Source organism: Musca autumnalis, unplaced genomic scaffold (assembly GCF_047663935.1).
Source record: "Musca autumnalis isolate F117 unplaced genomic scaffold, ASM4766393v1 scaffold_3, whole genome shotgun sequence".
Lineage (NCBI taxonomy): Eukaryota > Metazoa > Arthropoda > Insecta > Diptera > Muscidae > Musca > Musca autumnalis.
The window spans coordinates 67,211,004-67,228,969 of NW_027411866.1; the positions used below are offsets into that span (position 1 = coordinate 67,211,004).

General features: G+C 36.4%; 1 protein-coding gene across 2 annotated transcripts; it reads right to left on the reverse strand.

Moving 5' to 3' along the window:
• Positions 1–1,824: 1,824 nt before the first annotated feature.
• On the reverse strand, positions 1,825–17,744 carry LOC141400026 (uncharacterized). 2 transcript variants are annotated; one of them, XM_073979432.1, is made up of 4 exons: positions 17,424–17,744; positions 16,909–17,359; positions 11,872–16,841; positions 1,825–11,816 (listed from the first exon to the last, which is right to left on the reverse strand). In XM_073979432.1, exon 4 carries the CDS (start codon positions 5,257–5,259, stop codon positions 3,310–3,312), a length of 1,950 nt encoding a protein of 649 aa, XP_073835533.1. In that variant the 5' UTR covers positions 5,260–11,816; positions 11,872–16,841; positions 16,909–17,359; positions 17,424–17,744; the 3' UTR covers positions 1,825–3,309. The 2 variants fall into 2 exon arrangements, with proteins under 2 accessions (XP_073835533.1, XP_073835532.1); XM_073979431.1 differs by having other exon boundaries at positions 1,825–16,841.
• Between the last annotated feature and the right edge of the window lie 222 nt (positions 17,745–17,966).

Genomic DNA, 17,966 nt, shown 5'->3' on the forward strand with positions numbered 1-17,966 from the left:
CCTGATATTCTACTCCTAAGTGGAACACATTCACCAACGCAGTCCCCAGCAGAACTCCCCCAGAATTGGAAGTGAAACATGTTTGAATTACTCCACCCCCTGAACTAGTGGACTGTACAAGATTAGGAGAAAATGGAATGGAGTTTGGACTCAAATTTGTAGAGCTTGCGGGCATACTGGGTGAATAACTACCGGAAGAAGGATCATGAAGCATAGTGTTGTGCCTCCTCTGACATTCGAAACAATTATTCGTGCTTGAACAGTTTTTAATATGGTGAGTTTTCGAGAAACAATTTAAACAAAGGCCTTGTTTCTTTATTTCAGCCACACGCTGTTGCACGTCCATTGCAATGAATCTAGGACATTTTCGAATAACGTGAATGGAATTTGTACATAAAGGACATTTCGGAGCTGTAACATTGGTTTGAAAAGAGCTGAGCCTCGAACTTTTAGAACAGGAACTGGATTTAGGTTTATGATCATCTGACCTCGAATGATTGCGCATTTCGGAAACATATTCAAGGGTACGATACCGATTCGTAAGGAAAGAATCAAGGTCGGCCCACTTGGGAATGACGGTCTTATCAGCCAAACCTTGTTCCCATAGCGTCAAAGTTGAGTCAGGAAGGCGATTTGAACAAAAGAAAACGAATATTGGATCCCAACTTTTGACGTCCATATCATACAGAGATAGCGCAGAAATACAAGAATTTATGTCTCGTTGCAATGACTTAATTGCACTCGCAGACTCGGATTCAATAGATGTAAGATTCAATAAGACCTTTAATTGGCCATTAATCAGAATACGTTTATTTTCGAAACGATCGGACAAGTTCTTCCAAGCGAGCTGGAAACCTTCATTGGTCAAAGGTGAACGTCGAACTATATCCCTAGCTTCACCTGAAGTCTTCTGGTTCAAATGAAACAACCGCTCAACCGGACTGAGCGCAGAATTCTTGATATACACGGCCGTGAACATGTCCCGGAATGTCGGCCATGACATATAATCGCCGTTGAAGACTTCGATATCACATGGAGGAAGGTTGAACGAATAATTAGAACTGTGGTCGTGACTCACACTCGACCTGGGACTCTGGGGTGGATTCGGAGGAGAAACAGAGGGATCTTTGGAAACTGTCTGACTCTGGAAATCTTCAGACAACTGAATCAGGCGGCCCAAGCACTCACTCGCTTTGAACGTCTCAAGCTCTGAAGCAGCGTCTGCACCCTCTTCCGGTTCTTCATCTTCTACACTCTGTTCTTCATTGTCTCGATCGACCATGAATTTCTCAAACGCCGAATTGATCTCAGCCCACATGGCCTTAACTTCGGTAATGTGGATGTGTACGAATTGAGAAGACGTCAAAGGGACATTACCACCAACCACGTCGGCATTAAAGGTGACCAGACGGTCAGCATGGCGAATAAAGGACTCCAAGGACATGATGTGTCAGTAAAAGAAGGAGGAAAGATAATCAAAAATACAGAAATAACTTTCGGAAAATGAAGAACAGTGAGACTAGGAAGAAATATGATTTTCGTAACGAATTTATGAAGATTTTAGGGAAAACAGTTGAAAAAAAGAATATTTTGCCAAGGAAATTAACAGGTTTCCCCGCTTTCTACTATAAAAATAGCAGAAGCTACCAGAATCCAGATGAAATTGCTGAATATGTTACGAAAAACCTTGCTTTTTGATGCTTTATGGAATAAATAACCGGTGATTTAGGGAATTTTCGCAACAGCTATCCAATTATCCGGTACGAATGGACCAAAATGAAAATGCCAAACTCTGGATTTAGAAATGCAGGAACAACGATTATGTTTGCAGGTTAAAATATAAGTAGTTTTATTTATTTACAATGGAGAGAAAAGAAAAACCCCTTCGGAAATGAGAACTTTTGTATTTGGTACCAAGAGAGAGATACAAATGCAGCAGTAAAGAACTAAAAATATGAAAAGGAAAATAGGGTGACCAGCACAGTTAACTTTGACGTTAACATTACCGGGCCCCTTGCAGTAACTGCAACTAATGAAAAAGAAACAAAAATAGTTAGACTTGCACTCTCCCTGGTTTACAAAAAAGTAAGAAATTTAAGTATATGTAAAATATAGCTGTAATATTACTGGTACCAGGGTGCCATCTTTCTTCAGGGTGAGTACTCCAGAGGTGTATAGTCACTGCATACTGATCTAGATGAAAAGGAAGTTTGTGCTTTCGGGGAGAAACAATAGTGCATTCGAATGATAGTTACTTTTATTGGTGAAATTCATTGGAAATAATGGAAAGGATGGATAGGCTTGGAACGGACAGTGGTTTCACTGAAGCAACTCTTATCTCGGAATACACCAGGTGAGGGAATACGGACGTACCTATAGCTACTCGCACGTGTAAAATGGCTGCATATGCCTTTTTGAATGCATTGCAAAAGCCATGAAACTGAATAAAATGGAGCCTCGGAATTTGAACTTTATGAAGGATTGAATAAATTGATTGGAACATCTTCCACTCTGACAATGTGTTGGGATCAAGGACCTCATCCAAGCCAGAACAATCAGACAATATTATTTGCGTTAAATTTTTTGCCACAACTATACATGGCGAAAGCCAGCCAGAAGGATAGAATATAGTGGAGATCGGAGAAAGCGTCTCCCTTTTTGTATATGAACGTGGAGACGGAAACGGTGTTGGGATAAAGATGAAAGAATCAGAACTAACGTCCCACCGAATTCCGAATGGTTTGGCCGTGCTATGGTCGTCGACGTTTAGAAAGTTGTAATGAAGCAAATGATTATTGGGAAGATCTGTAGGAATATCTCTCCAGATGGTTGTAAATTTCCGAAAAGAAAGGACGACTGATTCCAGCACCGATTTGAAGGCAATTCTAGACTGGATTGCACCTGAAGCTGAGTGCGCGTCAAACCGCACATTATCTACATACATGAAGTTATGAAAAATCTCGCTAGCATTCGGATGATGTTGGACATCATCAGCTAGTTGGAGAAGAGTGCGAATAGCCAAGTACGGAGAACAAGTGACACCGAGGGTGGCAGGTTGTAGCTCGAAATCAAGAATGGTCTCACCTGGGTGGTTGCGGAATATAATTCTTTGAAATGGAGTATGATCTGGATGAACAAGAATCTGGCGGTACATTTTTACGATGTCCGCTGAAACTGGAACCATGTATTTAAATTGAACGTACTCATTGAGTACCTGATCATACACTTTTTTGAAGTCGGAATTGTGGAATAGACGAATCTCATTGCGAAGGAATAGCGTTACAGCTCTTGAACGGGATTGACCAAGGCTTATCTTTTCTGGAAACCCTTGCTTGAAAGGAAGACGCACAACGTGCCGATCATCTTCATTCCTCTTTGTAGTAGAAATATATTCTCTACCTCCGTGAAACGACAAATCTCTCTACCGAAGGTGACTTCACAAAAATTCGAAATTAGAGTAGAGGGAGGAGAAGAATTAGGAATAGGCCCAGTGAGAATCCATCCAAATATGGTCTCTTGACACATCAATGTATCGCAAATATTCCGCATTACCCCAGCGCGCATTATACTAGGAAGGAAGTCACCGCCAATCAGAATGTCGATGTTAGAACTTTGAAAGAAGTGCGGATCAGCCAGGGTAATTTGAGGAATCCGAGAAAATAATGATGATGGTAATGTGTGGGCAGGAAGGTTTCCAGACAAATGCGGAACCACGAATGCTTGAACGGAAAGTTGAACTGAATAATCAAATCGGGAACACAACACCAAAGAACATATCTTTCGCACAGAAGCAGCTATCGAATTATTGAGGCCAGAAATCTGAACGTTCGTACGCTCATAAGGAAGTTTCAATTTGTTGAAGAACCGTTCAGATATGAATGTTCCTTGAGAACCTGAATCTAGGAGTATGCGAGCCTGATATTCTACTCCTAAGTGGAACACATTCACCAACGCAGTCCCCAGCAGAACTCCCCCAGAATTGGAAGTGAAACATGTTTGAATTACTCCACCCCCTGAACTAGTGGACTGTACAAGATTAGGAGAAAATGGAATGGAGTTTGGACTCAAATATGTAGAGCTTGCGGGCATACTGGGTGAATAACTACCGGAAGAAGGATCATGAAGCATAGTGTTGTGCCTCCTCTGACATTCGAAACAATTATTCGTGCTTGAACAGTTTGTAATATGGTGAGTTTTCGAGAAACAATTTAAACAACGGCCTTGTTTCTTTATTTCAGCCACACGCTGTTGCACGTCCATTGCAATGAATCTAGGACATTTTCGAATAACGTGAATGGAATTTGTACATAAAGGACATTTCGGAGCTGTAACATTGGTATGAAAAGAGCTGAGCCTCGAACTTTTGGAACAGGAACTGGATTTAGGTTTATAATAATCTGACCTCGAATGATTGCGCATTTCGGAAACGGATTCAAGGGTACGATACCGATTCGTAAGGAAAGAATCAAGGTCGGCCCACTTGGGAATGACGGTCTTATCAGCCAAACCTTGTTCCCACAGCGTCAAAGTTGAGTCAGGAAGGCGATTTGAACAAAGGAAAACGAATATTGGATCCCAACTTTTGACGTCCATATTATACAGAGATAGCGCAGAAATACAAGAATTTATATCTCGTTGCAATGACTTAATTGCACTCGCAGACTCGGATTCAATAGATGTAAGATTGAATAAGACCTTTAATTGGCCATTAATCAGAATACGTTTATTTTCGAAACGATCGGACAAGTTCTTCCAAGCGAGCTGGAAACCTTCATTGGTCAAAGGTGAACGTCGAACTATATCCCTAGCTTCACCTGAAGTCTTCTGGTTCAAATGAAACAACCGCTCAACCGGACTGAGCGCAGAATTCTTGATATACACGGCCGTGAACATGTCCCGGAATGTCGGCCATGACATATAATCGCCGTTGAAGACTTCGATATCACATGGAGGAAGGTTGAACGAATAAATAGAACTGTGGTCGTGACTCACACTCGACCTGGGACTCTGGGGTGGATTCGGAGGAGAAACAGAGGGATCTTTGGAAACTGTCTGACTCTGGAAATCTTCAGACAACTGAATCAGGCGGCCCAAGCACTCACAATAAGTGACATAGGCGCTATTGTATTTCGCTTTGAACGTCTCAAGCTCTGAAGCAGCGTCTGCACCCTCTTCCGGTTCTTCATCTTCTACTCTCTGTTCTTCATTGTCTCGATCGACCATGAATTTCTCAAACGCCGAATTGATCTCAGCCCACATGGCCTTAACTTCGGTAATGTGGATGTGTACGAATTGAGAAGACGTCAAAGGGACTTACCACCAACCACGTCGGCATTAAAGGTGACCAGACGGTCAGCATGACGAATAAAGGACTCCAAGGACATGATGTGTCAGTAAAAGAAGGAGGAAAGATAATCAAACATACAGAAATACCTTTCGGAAAATGAAGAACAGTGAGACTAGGAAGAAATATGATTTTCGTAACGAATTTATGAAGATTTTAGGGAAAACAGTTGAAAAAAAGAATACAGTCGACTCCGCTTTACTGTAAGTCGGTTTACTGAAAAATATCGGATAACTGAAATCGTATTCCTGCACCATTACATTTTTAGGTCAATTTCTCACTATTTACTCCGCATTAGTGAAACTCCGTATAACTGAAAATATCGGATAACGGCAATTGTGTTTTGGCAAAATTTTGGACTTTTCATTGAAATCACTCCGCTTTAGTGAAAAAAATTTTCGCCATATTTTTTTCAATAAGAAGATCATGATGAAATTATAAGGTGTCTTAAAACTCCAGCGTCGTGGTTTCAATCTGACAATTTTTTTTTTTGTGAAAAAATTGTATGAAAACGTAAACAAATATTTTGACATCTTGGCGAATTTTTGGTCAAAATGCAGTTGTTGTTGTGCTACTTACATGATCTAGTAAATAGATCTTGAACTAAATAAACTCATTAGAAGAGAGGGGAATGACGTAACGTTTACAATTGATATAGATTATTAACATAATATAAACATTTCTATAACTTGCTTCTTCTAATTTCTTTTTAGTTATGTATGTGGGACAAAAAAGTTTAAAGAATAGAGTAAATGTGAAATCAGATCAGAAACTTATGAACTTTAGAAATGAAGTACGACGAGAATATCTCGAACTTTAAAAAACAAAGAAACGATCACAATTGTAGTGAATCCAAAAAGAAATGTGTTGATGGAAGGACAAAGATCAGGATCACCTAAAAACGCTGAAAATGCTTTATTAATTTTGTTCAGAAACAGGCAACAAGGACGTCAATGATTTAGATTTTTGCATTTTTTTAATTGGACTAAAATAACGACTCTAGAGGTTCCAATTATAGTTGAGTGGTAACGTTATTTAGCTTGTGAGTGATGTTACGGAGAAGTACCTATGGTCAACTTATTCGATATTCCAGTATCAATATTTATGTAAATTATGGTGATGTATGTGTCAAATGTATTTTTTATTTTTTAACTGTTAAATATTGTATATGATTGGATTCCCGATTTTTTTACTTTTATTCACAGTTCGGATAACTGGAAACATTTTCGCTTATGCGAAGTTCGGATAACTGGAAAAAATTGCAGTTATCCGAACTCCGCTTTTGCGCAAAATTCGGATAATTGCAACAAATATACTGATTTTTGTCCGTTTCAGTAAAGCGGAGTCGACTGTAGTTTGCCAAGGAAATTAACAGGTTTCCCCGCTTTCTACTAAAATTGCAGAAGCTATCAGAATACAGATGAAATTGCTGAATATGTTACGAAAAACCTTGCTTTTTGATGCATTATGGAATAAATAACCGGTGATTTAGGGAATTTTCGCAACAGCTATCCAAATATCCGGTACGAATGGACCAAAATGAAAATGCCAAACTCTGGATTTTCTTAGAAATGCAGGAACAACGATTATGTTTGCAGGTTAAAATATAAGTAGTTTTATTTACAATGGAGAGAAAAGAAAAAACCCTTCGGAAATGAGAACTTTTGTATTTAGTACCAAGAGAGAGATACAAATGCAGCAGTAAAGAACTAAAAATATGAAAAGGAAAATAGGGTGACCAGCACAGTTAACTTTGACGTTAACAATATATATATATATATATATATAGAAAAAGGAAGACTAGAAGATAAATGAGATCGTGATAATATTAAATTAAAAATTGGTAAAAGTGAAATATGATATGTTTTTCATCTTCAATCTCGTTGCAAGGTATGTACATAAGTATGATAGAAACAAGATATCAAAACAAAAGTGATAGAAAAAGGAAGACAAGAAGATAAATGAGATCGTGATAATATTATATTAAAAATAGGTAAAAGTATTTTAATTATAAAACAATTTTGCATTCTGATATAAATTTGAGAAGCTCATCTATATGTTGGTGGTTTCTGCACATCAGGGCTACAGGTAAGTTGTTGTATTCTTTAAACAGGGCAAACTGATTTCTATTTCCCTCGGATTTCTTGCAGTGAAATATAATATGTTTTTCATCTTCAATCTTCTCTTCAATGCCGATTCTGTGGAAATATTTTTTTGTGTAAGTGTGCCCAATGAGCAGTCTGTTGATTATTTTTATTTTTCAGGGGGTTACTCTGTATTGCGATGCGAAAGCAAATGCGATGCGAAAGTTAAATGCGTTAAGAGTACAATTTTGGTATTCTGTATCACAAACGCTTTCGCAAAATAAACTGAAAATATGGCAACGCTTTCGCAAAATAAACCGAAAATATGGCAACGCTGGCTGCACAAGGTAAACAATAACGAAGAATGAGAAAAAGAAATGTCAAAAATTGTAAACAAAAACATTTTAAAAAAATTTTTTTTCGGTACGTGCGTGTTTAAAACTTGCTAATCGTTTATAACAAAAAAAATTATGGATTCGGTGGCGGAACGGATTACAAGGAGAAAATTTTTTCGTCTCAATAAAGATGCGGTTATGTACATTTAGACAACAAATGTATTGCAAAAGCCAACATTTGAAAATTTTCATTTTAATTGTTCGTTTATAGCAAGCTACTGAGTTTAGTTTTCAAACCTCTAATAGCAGACAGAGATAGAGCATATTATAGATGGAAACTCTATAAAACGCCAGAACTTCACAAGAAGTTTTGCCTTGCGCGTAGAACGGTCAATAATAGCATTAAATCTGCTAAGACCGGATACTACCACTCTCGGTTTAGTTCTGCACTTGACTCTAAGAGTAAGTGGAATATAATTAATGATATAGGCATTGGAAAAACAAAGACTCTCGGATCCCGTATAGGCGATGTAGACGATCTTAACAAAACATTCGTCAATATACCAACAATTAATGCTGATTTTTTATACATCCGATGATGATGGCATACGTGGGGAGGGAATATTTGAGTTTCGATGCGTAACATATCAAGAAGTCTTGAGCTGTTTTTCGAGTGTAAAATCGAACGCCATAGGTCCAGATGGAATTGATCCTAAGTTTATTCGGATCCTACTCCCACGTTTGCTAACTCATTTCACTCACCTTTTCAATACAATTTTATGTACCAGCGCCTTTCCCACTATTTGGAAACATGCAAAAATCATTCCAGTACCAAAACGTAATTCAGAGTTTCGACCCATTGCAATTCTTCCCTACCTCTCTAAAATCTTTGAAAAGATAATTCATCAACAGATGTCCGAATACCTTCAACGCGAATCTTTACTGACAAAAGTGCAATCAGGCTTTCGCTCCGGTCACAGTTGTGTAACAGCATTAATTGATGTATCTGAATCAATAAGGAGTGACATCGACGATAACAAGGCATGCTTTCTGGTTCTGCTAGACCACTCTAAAGCTTTCGACACTGTTGAACATCGAACCCTCTGTGTTAAACTGCGAAAATTTTTCAACTTCTCTAGATCCTCCATAAATCTTATTGACACCTATTTATCTGATCGAACACAATCTGTATACAACGAAAATACAAAATCAATGCCTCTGGCAGTAACCAAAGGAGTACTTCAAGGGTCGATTATCGGACCACTTTTATTTTCTTTATATGCCAATGACCTACCCTTACAACTTCTGCTCAGTAGAATACATATGTACGCTGATGATGTTCAGATTTATCTGAGCTGTTCTGTCGATGATATCAGTCAGTGCATTGTCAGTCTAAACGAGGACCTTAATATAGTCGGCAAATGGGCCAATGCAAATGGTCTTGCATTAAATCCAAAGAAATCAATGTGCTTAGTAATCCACAAAAGGAAAAATTTTACTGTAGAAAACATTGAAATTTCACTAAATCTAGAAAATATCGCAATTGTTCAGAGTGCCAAAAATCTCGGCATTATTTTCAACTCTTCTCTAAGCTGGGTAAACCATATTAATCAAGCTGTGGGCAAAACCTATGCTAAATTACGTGCTTTATGGCTTACTCAGTCTTTTACCCCATTTAATGTTAGATGTCTACTGGCCAAAACGTACTTAGTTCCAGGGTTAATTTACGGCTGCGAGCTCTTTGCGAACTGTGATTCTCTGAGTAGATGTAGACTAAATGTTGCATTTAATAGTATCATTCGCTATGTTTATGGCTTGCGTAGAACTCAGCATATATCGCAATATAGCAACTCGCTTTATGGCATCAGTATAAACTCTCTTCTCCATGTGAAAGCCTTAATATTTCTCCAGAAAGTTATATATAAAAAACACCTAAATATATTTTTGAACGGCTTAACTTTTTTAGATCTGACAGAGGAAAAAATATAATAAACTTTAGACGGCAGAGCGAGGTATCAAATTGTCATTTCTTTATAAGTACGATACGTCTCTGGAATTCTCTTCCTCACGAATTGTAAAGCATCAGTAACGAACATACGTTTAAATATAAAATTACTAACTATTTTCAGAATTTGGAAGCGATTTAACAAGTGTAACCGTTAAATTTTTTATCTTCTTTTTCACATATATATTCTTTTTCTTTTTTAAACATTGTTTTCACTAACATTTTATGTTGTATCAAAATCAATTACTGTCTAATATTTCATTTGTTTTATAATTCAACTGTTAAACACATACAAATGTAAACCCTTAATTTTAAGATGGATATGTTTTCTCACTGTATAATCCTGCACTCTAACTTATAAGATTTAAATCTTGTTGTGTAGGAATCAAAATAAATATATAAAGATGATGTTAACATTTTGATATAAAAATGACAATGACTCTAGTTTTTTTGGAAGAACAATCGGATTTATCGGACTAGATCTTTCCTTGTAGATGAATTCTTTCACTGTAAGTCCCTCGGGCCAAGACTCGCTATCAACTATGGTATGGAATAAATCATTTGGAACCACGATCCTAAAAGATGAAATATCTCTTGGTTGAGGCGGATAAAATTTAAATACCTTTAAATCATTGTTGTTTAAAATATTAATTGTAGATTTGACATAATTACGAATATGATCAGTTGAAGTATCAGGATGTAGTCGAGATACAAAAACAGTTTTCCGCGGCGCAACTACAATTAGTTGATCTAAGGGTAACGATGGAGGTTCTGGAGCTGAAGGCTCATGGATAACAACAGAAGGTATAGGGGGATTACTTTGCGAAACCGAAGGTGAAGGACTCTCAGCTGGAGTAGGTAAATTGGTTATAGGTTTATTGATGACAGAAATAATAGTATTTGTTTTATTGGTAGGAATAAGAGCCAAGGATGAAGAAGACTCAGGAAGAGTGCTAGCTACTGATGAGTTTTTAGATGACTGGGCAATTGGAGTGATAGGAGGAGCTGAAGTAGCAATCGGGGAATTTAAAGCAATCAGATTTTCAGAGGTGGAAATGGTATTACTGGCTGATGATTTTTTCCTTTTCGGAGAATCAACCGAGTAATCAAAAGTATTTAACATTTTTTCTATTTTGTCCAAATTGTTAAAAAGGGGATTGAATTAATTTTTTAATTTAGAGACTTCTAATTTAGTTTCTTTAAAAAGACGAACGAAATTTATTTCTTTATCTCTACAGTCAGGGCACGACCAACGTAATCCCATGGATCTATCAGTAATATAATCAAATTGTTTACTATTAAACCCAGCACATAAAAAATGGGCATGGTAATCACATATCCAACAGGTAATCAATCTTTAAAAAAAAATCTAATACTGCATTCCCTATATAAACAATCCAGGGTGATAATTAATAATATGCCTGAAAGTATGCTACGGTATATATAGGTTAAATAATTATAGTTTGAAAAGCACTGACAATTAATATTATGGTTTCAATAAAGAAAATCTATCAAAAAGAAGGAAAAATAAAACAAAAGAATGAAATGTCAGAACGACAGAAGTAAACACAGAGCACTACAAAGATAGAGTGATGAAAATTCACAACTTTATTTCAAGCACTAGTGCTTTAAAAAAGCACTGATTTTAAAATATTTCACTGAAATTCGATGAAGTAACACTGATTTTAAAATATTTCACTGAAATTCGATGAAGTAACACTGATTTTAAAATATTTCACTGAAATTCGATGAAGTAACAAATAATTAGTATAATTATCACTATTAACACTTTATTAAACAACGAAAAACTATTGAAATTAATTATTTTTTAAAATCGATACGAGAGCTTGCCAAAAACACTTCCAGAGCTAAGTCTATACTTCCTGAGATATGGGTCTTAACTTTTTTACTTGTATCACCATTATTACTAAAACCTATGAAATATGAGACTCGAGGAAGAGTACTTCGCAAATAATTAATAATTGTAATTTGATTTTTTAATAATAAATTATTAAATTATTATACGTCAACATTTTAACAACATTTCCCTAAAAGAATAAACAATTCTTATATAAATACAAGCATTTAATTGTGCTAACTTACATGATTCGTTTCCTTTGCGTTTGATATTTTGTTAACGCAAGATATTTGCGCTTATCGCACGAGTTTGACATACGCTTACTGTAGGGGTTTTCCCACACTTTGAAAATTTAAATTTGTATTTTTAATTGAAACTAAGAAGCCTTAGACTTTTGTCTATGGATATTTTGAATTTTGTATACATACATTTTTCATTCTAAAAATGTTTTTCATCTACGACGTTCGTCTTTCAAATAAATGATTTTAATTATTTTTTAATAAATTGTGTTTCGCTACAATTTGGTGACCCCGATAACTGAAATGACGCAAGAAAACGTTCGCCCATCGCTATCAGGAGGTGATACACATTTAGTTGGAGATTCACATCGTGAGAATGCTCCAGCCACGAATTCAACGCAAATTTTTGCTGCACGAATTGCAAAACTGCCTCCATTTTGGCGTGAGGAGCCAGAAATTTGGTTTTTACAAGTGGAATCCAGCTTCAATTTAAACGGAATTACGCAAGATTCTACCAAATATGAATATTTGCTTAGCAATCTGGACCCATCAATTTTGTTTGTATTGAAGGATATCGTGGTAAATCCACCGGCAACAGGAAGATATGCTGCGATGAAAGCAAGAATAATCAAGCATTTCGCTGAATCAGATGAGTCGCAGTTGAAGAAATTGCTGAGCGGTTTGGAATTAGGCGACCAAAAGCCGTCACATCTTTTACATAGGATGAAATCTCTTGCCGGCACCAGGGTAAGCAATGAAATGATGCGTACTTTGTTTATGGATCGTCTTCCAGAAAATGTTAAATGCATTCTTGCTGTAACTGATACCGCAGACTTAGATAATCTAGCTGGTATAGCGGACAAAATTTGCGAGCAATTTTCAGCTTCAACCACAATTTCGGAAATTTCTTCAAATAATAAAACTAATCAAGATTCATCGGGCCTAGTTGGTAAGTTGGACCAGATTATTCAACGCATTGATGCACTCGAAAGACGTTCTCGTCAACACCAGCCGAACCGCAATGTACAAGTCCAACGATCTCGTTCTAAATCTAGAAGCCGTAAGGATTCGGGTTTGTGTTGGTATCATTGGCGTTTTGCTGATAAAGCATCAAAATGTGTACAACCATGTAAATTTCAATCATCAAAAAACTAGTACAGCCATCGTGTGATAGTTCGGCGTCTCTCAGCGATGGTAGAGATAATAGTCGTTTATTTATTACTGAACGCCGTACTAAAATTCAATATTTGATTGATTCTGGAGCTGACATTTCAATTTTTCCATGTAAATTCTCAAAAAATCCTTCAAAGCTAGTTTTATACGCTGCTAACAATACTCCTATTTCAATGTTTGGTGAGAAACTTATTGTTTTGGATTTGGGGTTAAGAAGAGAATTTAAATGGGTATTCATTTTGGCCGATGTACCAAAACCAATAATTGGTGCAGATTTTTTAAAATTTTTTCATTTATTGCCAGATCTCCAAAGAAAATGTTTAGTCGATGGAAACACTTTTTTGAATTCGCCACTTTCCACCACCACTTGTTCCAAAATTCAAATAAAAATGGTTACAGATGAAAGCCAATACCATGCCGTCTTAAAACAGTATCCTGAATTACTTTCGCAAAATCTTAGCAAAATTGAAAACAACCATCATCGAATTACTACTAATGGAAACCCAGTAAAAGCAAGGCCTCGAAGGTTAGATCCTGAGAAATTAGCGGCTGCAAAGGAAGAGTTATAATATCTTATGGAAAAAGGTATTATTCGTTCCAGTGATAGCAATTGGTCCAACCCTTTACATATGGTGCGCAAATCGGATGGTTCTTGGCGTCCATGTGGGGACTATAGGGCACTCAACAAAATGACTGTTCCGGATAGCTACCCTATACCATACCTCAACGATTTTTCCATGTCATTATCTGGTTCTAAGGTATTTTCAAAATTTGATTTGATGAAGGCTTATTACCAGATACCTGTGAACGAAGCAGACATTCCAAAAACTGCAGTCATAACTCCGTTTGGTCTATTCGAATTTCTAAGAATGCCATTCGGGTTATGTAACGCGGCACAGACTTTCCAGCGTTTTATGGATGATGTTGTAAGAGGCTTGGATTTCGTCGTAGTATATCTAGACGATGTGCTTGTTTTCTCGAAATCTGAAGAAGAACACTTGGAACATATTAAACAACTGCTGGATCGTTTTAAGAAGTACGGCATCATAATCAATGCCGGTAAATGTGAACTTGGTGTGAACAAAATTGATTTTTTAGGCCATACTATATCATCTCAAGGCGTCAGTCCAATGAAGAAGAAAGTTGAGGCAATTATGAGTTATAATGAGCCAACTACAATCCTTTCACTTCGTCAATTTTTGGCACTTATCAATTTTTATCGAAAGTTTTTACCAAAAGGAGCCGAAACTCAGGCACCTCTGAATAATTTATTAATCGGTGCTAAAAAGAAAGATATGCGTCCTGTTCCATGGACTGATGAAACGCGGGAAGCCTTCATAAAATGTAAGCAGGAGCTAGCTGACGCAACTACTCTGTGTTTTCCCTTGCCGAACGCATCAATATGCCTTAAAGTCGATGCGAGTTCTTTTGGAATGGGTGCTGTGCTGGAACAAAATCTTAACGATTCATGGCAACCATTGGGATTTTTCTCAAAAAAATTTAATGCAGCTCAAAAGATGTATAGTACTTATGATCGAGAATTATTAGCTATATATTCCGCAATAAAGTATTTTCGACATTTCCTTGAAGGAAGACCATTTAAAATATTCACGGATCATAAGCCTCTCATTTATGCATTCCATCAAAACTTGGACAAGGCTTCACCTCGTCAATGCCGCCATCTAGATTATATAGCGCAGTTTTCCACAGATATAAATCACATCGCTGGGAAAGAAAATATAGTAGCAGATTCTCTTTCAAGAGTGGAAGAAATCAAGGTGAATGGAATAAATTATAGCAAATTGTGTCAACAACAGCAGCAAGACATTGAACTAAAAGAATTACTTAAGAAGGATGGATCATATTCAATTAAGTTGCTAAATTTTCCACAGGGGAATTATCAAATATATTGTGATGTTTCTCAAGGAACTATACGACCTTATATTCCGTCTTCTTTCAGAAAAGATGTTTTTAATGCAGTACATAATCTGTCTCATGGTGGAATTCGGACAACAAGAAAAATGATTTCACAACGTTTTTTCTGGCCGTTCATGAATAAAGATGTTGGAAATATGGTTCGAAGATGTTTGGCATGTCAACGCAATAAAATTGGCAGGCATACTTCGAGTCCAACTATGAATATCCCAATTGAAAGCAGCCGTTTTTCAGGGGTACACATAGACATAGTTGGACCATTACCGCCGTCTGAGGGTAATACATACTTGTTAACGTATATTGATCGTTTTACTCGATGGCCAGAAGCATTTCCGATCCCTGACATTAGGGCAGAAACGATTTGCAAAACGTTTTGGAATGGATGGATATGTAGATTTGGTTGTCCGAATGCTTTAATATCAGATAGAGGAAGCCAATTTTTATCTAGTCTTATGAAACAATTAACAACATCACTCGGTATACAACATCGATTCTCAACATCTTATCATCCGCAAAGTAACGGTTTACTGGAGAGATTCCACAGGACATTAAAAGCGGGTCTACGATGTTCTGAAAACAATCAATGGACAGTATCACTTTATCCAGTGCTTCTCGGAATACGAGCAAGTTACAAAGAAGATTTGAAAGCATCGGTGGCAGAACTGGTCTATGGTCAATCCTTAAAAATACCCGGAGATTTCTTCACAGTTCCACAGTTTGAAGATCCAAGTTCGCTTATAACCACTCTTCGGAAATCCATGTCAGATTTGCAGCCAATTCCAACATCAATGCATTCTAACAAAAAACCTTTTATAAGCAAGGACCTCTCAACATGCACTCATGTTTGGATTACAGTTGATGCAAAAACCAAATCATTAGGACACAAATACACCGGCCCTTATGAAGTCTCTAAAAGAACTCCGAAATATTTCCAAGTCAGGATAAACGACAAATTGCAAAACGTTTCCATAAATAGGCTTAAGGCAGTATTTACCGAATAAGTTCTATAATATTTAAATTTAATTTGATTTGCTGTATTTATAAACTTAGTTTAAATTCAGGGGGGAGTGTTGTAGGGGTTTTCCCACACTTTGAAAATTTAAATTTGTATTTTTAATTGAAACTAAGAAGCCTTAGACTTTTGTCTATGGATATTTTGAATTTTGTATACATACATTTTTCATTCTAAAAATTTTTTTCATCTACGACGTTCGTCTTTCAAATAAATGATTTTAATTATTTTTTAATAAATTGTGTTTCGCTACACTTACGAATTACAGAGTGCGGTGATACCAGATTTGCGAAAATTAGATGCGAAAATGCATTAGAGAGTACCAATTACTTGATTCGGTACAATTTTTCTTCCGCATCGCAATACATAGTAACCCCCCAGGTTTCATATTGGACTTCTTGAACCAAAGTTAGTTTGATGGCACTGGGAAAAATTGTAAGAAATATGGCCCTTTCGACTGAGAGGTTTCCCTGTAGGAATAGACAAACTCGTTCCATAAGCAGTATTCGATTTGATTGGATGCGTCTGTGACAGAGAGGCAGTAATTTATTGGTGCTCCAACGTTGGCATCGTGTTTGGAAATACACTTTCCTTGTCAGAAAAATTGTCTATATGATTGTGTTCATATTCCGTTTGCATGTCCATGATACAAAACACAACATAACACAACAACATAAGTTGTAATAACCTCTACTGAATTTTAGATCATGTTTCCAATTGGATTTTCTTTAACATGAAAAGTACTATGTTGAAACATAGGCCATATCCTTCGTGTGTTCTTTGTATCCTTTTAAATGGTCTTCAAATATCCAATGAAATAAAAAACGACCACCTTGCCATAACACCATATTATTACCTAAAAGGAAAAAACAGAATATGTTTAGAACTCATTAATAGCATATTGTTATTGTAAATGTACTTACAATACTAATAAAAGGTAAAGTTCCAATCACAACCAAAAAGACCATTGTTTCTTCAGGTAGATTTTTCAATGTTCCTGGTGGACGCTATGTTATATTGATTAACTCGTCTAAGGGATCTTTTGCATTTTTGTGTATCTGTGTGCACTAACAAACAAACCACAGTGTATTATTTCAAAAAAAAACTGCCGGGAAATTTGCTCATTCTACACAGTTTTTCAGTTTGATTCGTCTTAGATCGCATGTAGTGCAAATGCAAATTCTCACCAACATTATATTCCACACATTAATTTGAATACAGTGTTCGGTATTAACAATTCCATTTCAGAATGTTCGCTTGCCATCCCATAATATACCTGTGTGTGTACACATCGTTCTTTACCATATTTGGTGTATTGGGAAATGTCCTTAATGGTATCCCACACACTCTGTAACACAATGCAATATGAAATACCTTCAAGGATAACAAAATTTTAGACTTTTTAGAGCCGAAAAGAGTTTATGAATTAGAAACACACTTTCCTGACAGATGAAACATTGTATCCTTATATTTTGGCAAACCCATTTGAAAAGGGATGAAATTCGTATGTGTGGGAGTACCAATCGTCAGACAGCAATCCAGTATTGTTGTTTCAATGAGTCTGGTATGTGAGACATTGCCAAATGATATCATTATGCAGGATATATCCCAATTCATTTACACTACAAAGGCTCCGTGAAATGCAATTGGCTTTGTGATAGCCAAATATATTGACCGATATTCATGTTTTTTTCCCAAAATTTTGTTCTACATCAAAAAAATTCTCAAACAAAATGTAAACATATGTCCGTCCGTAAACATATGTCTACACACCAAATTAAAATGCGCTCCTGTTTTGATATACGAAGGTCGGTCAAAGAACGCAAGCGTAGGTTTAATAAAGCACGCCATTTAAATTTTATAATTTATATGAATTTATATAAATTTAACAATGATTACACCACTTTTCGTGTTCTATTTTGGTTGACAAGTTTAATTTTTCTTGTGGTATCTCATAAAATAATGTCAAATTAAGACATAA

Coding starts and splice junctions, on each gene's coding strand:
- LOC141400026 (XM_073979432.1), bottom strand. CDS start 5,259: ATGTGGGCTGAGATCAATTCGGCGTTTGAGAAATTCATGGTCGATCGA.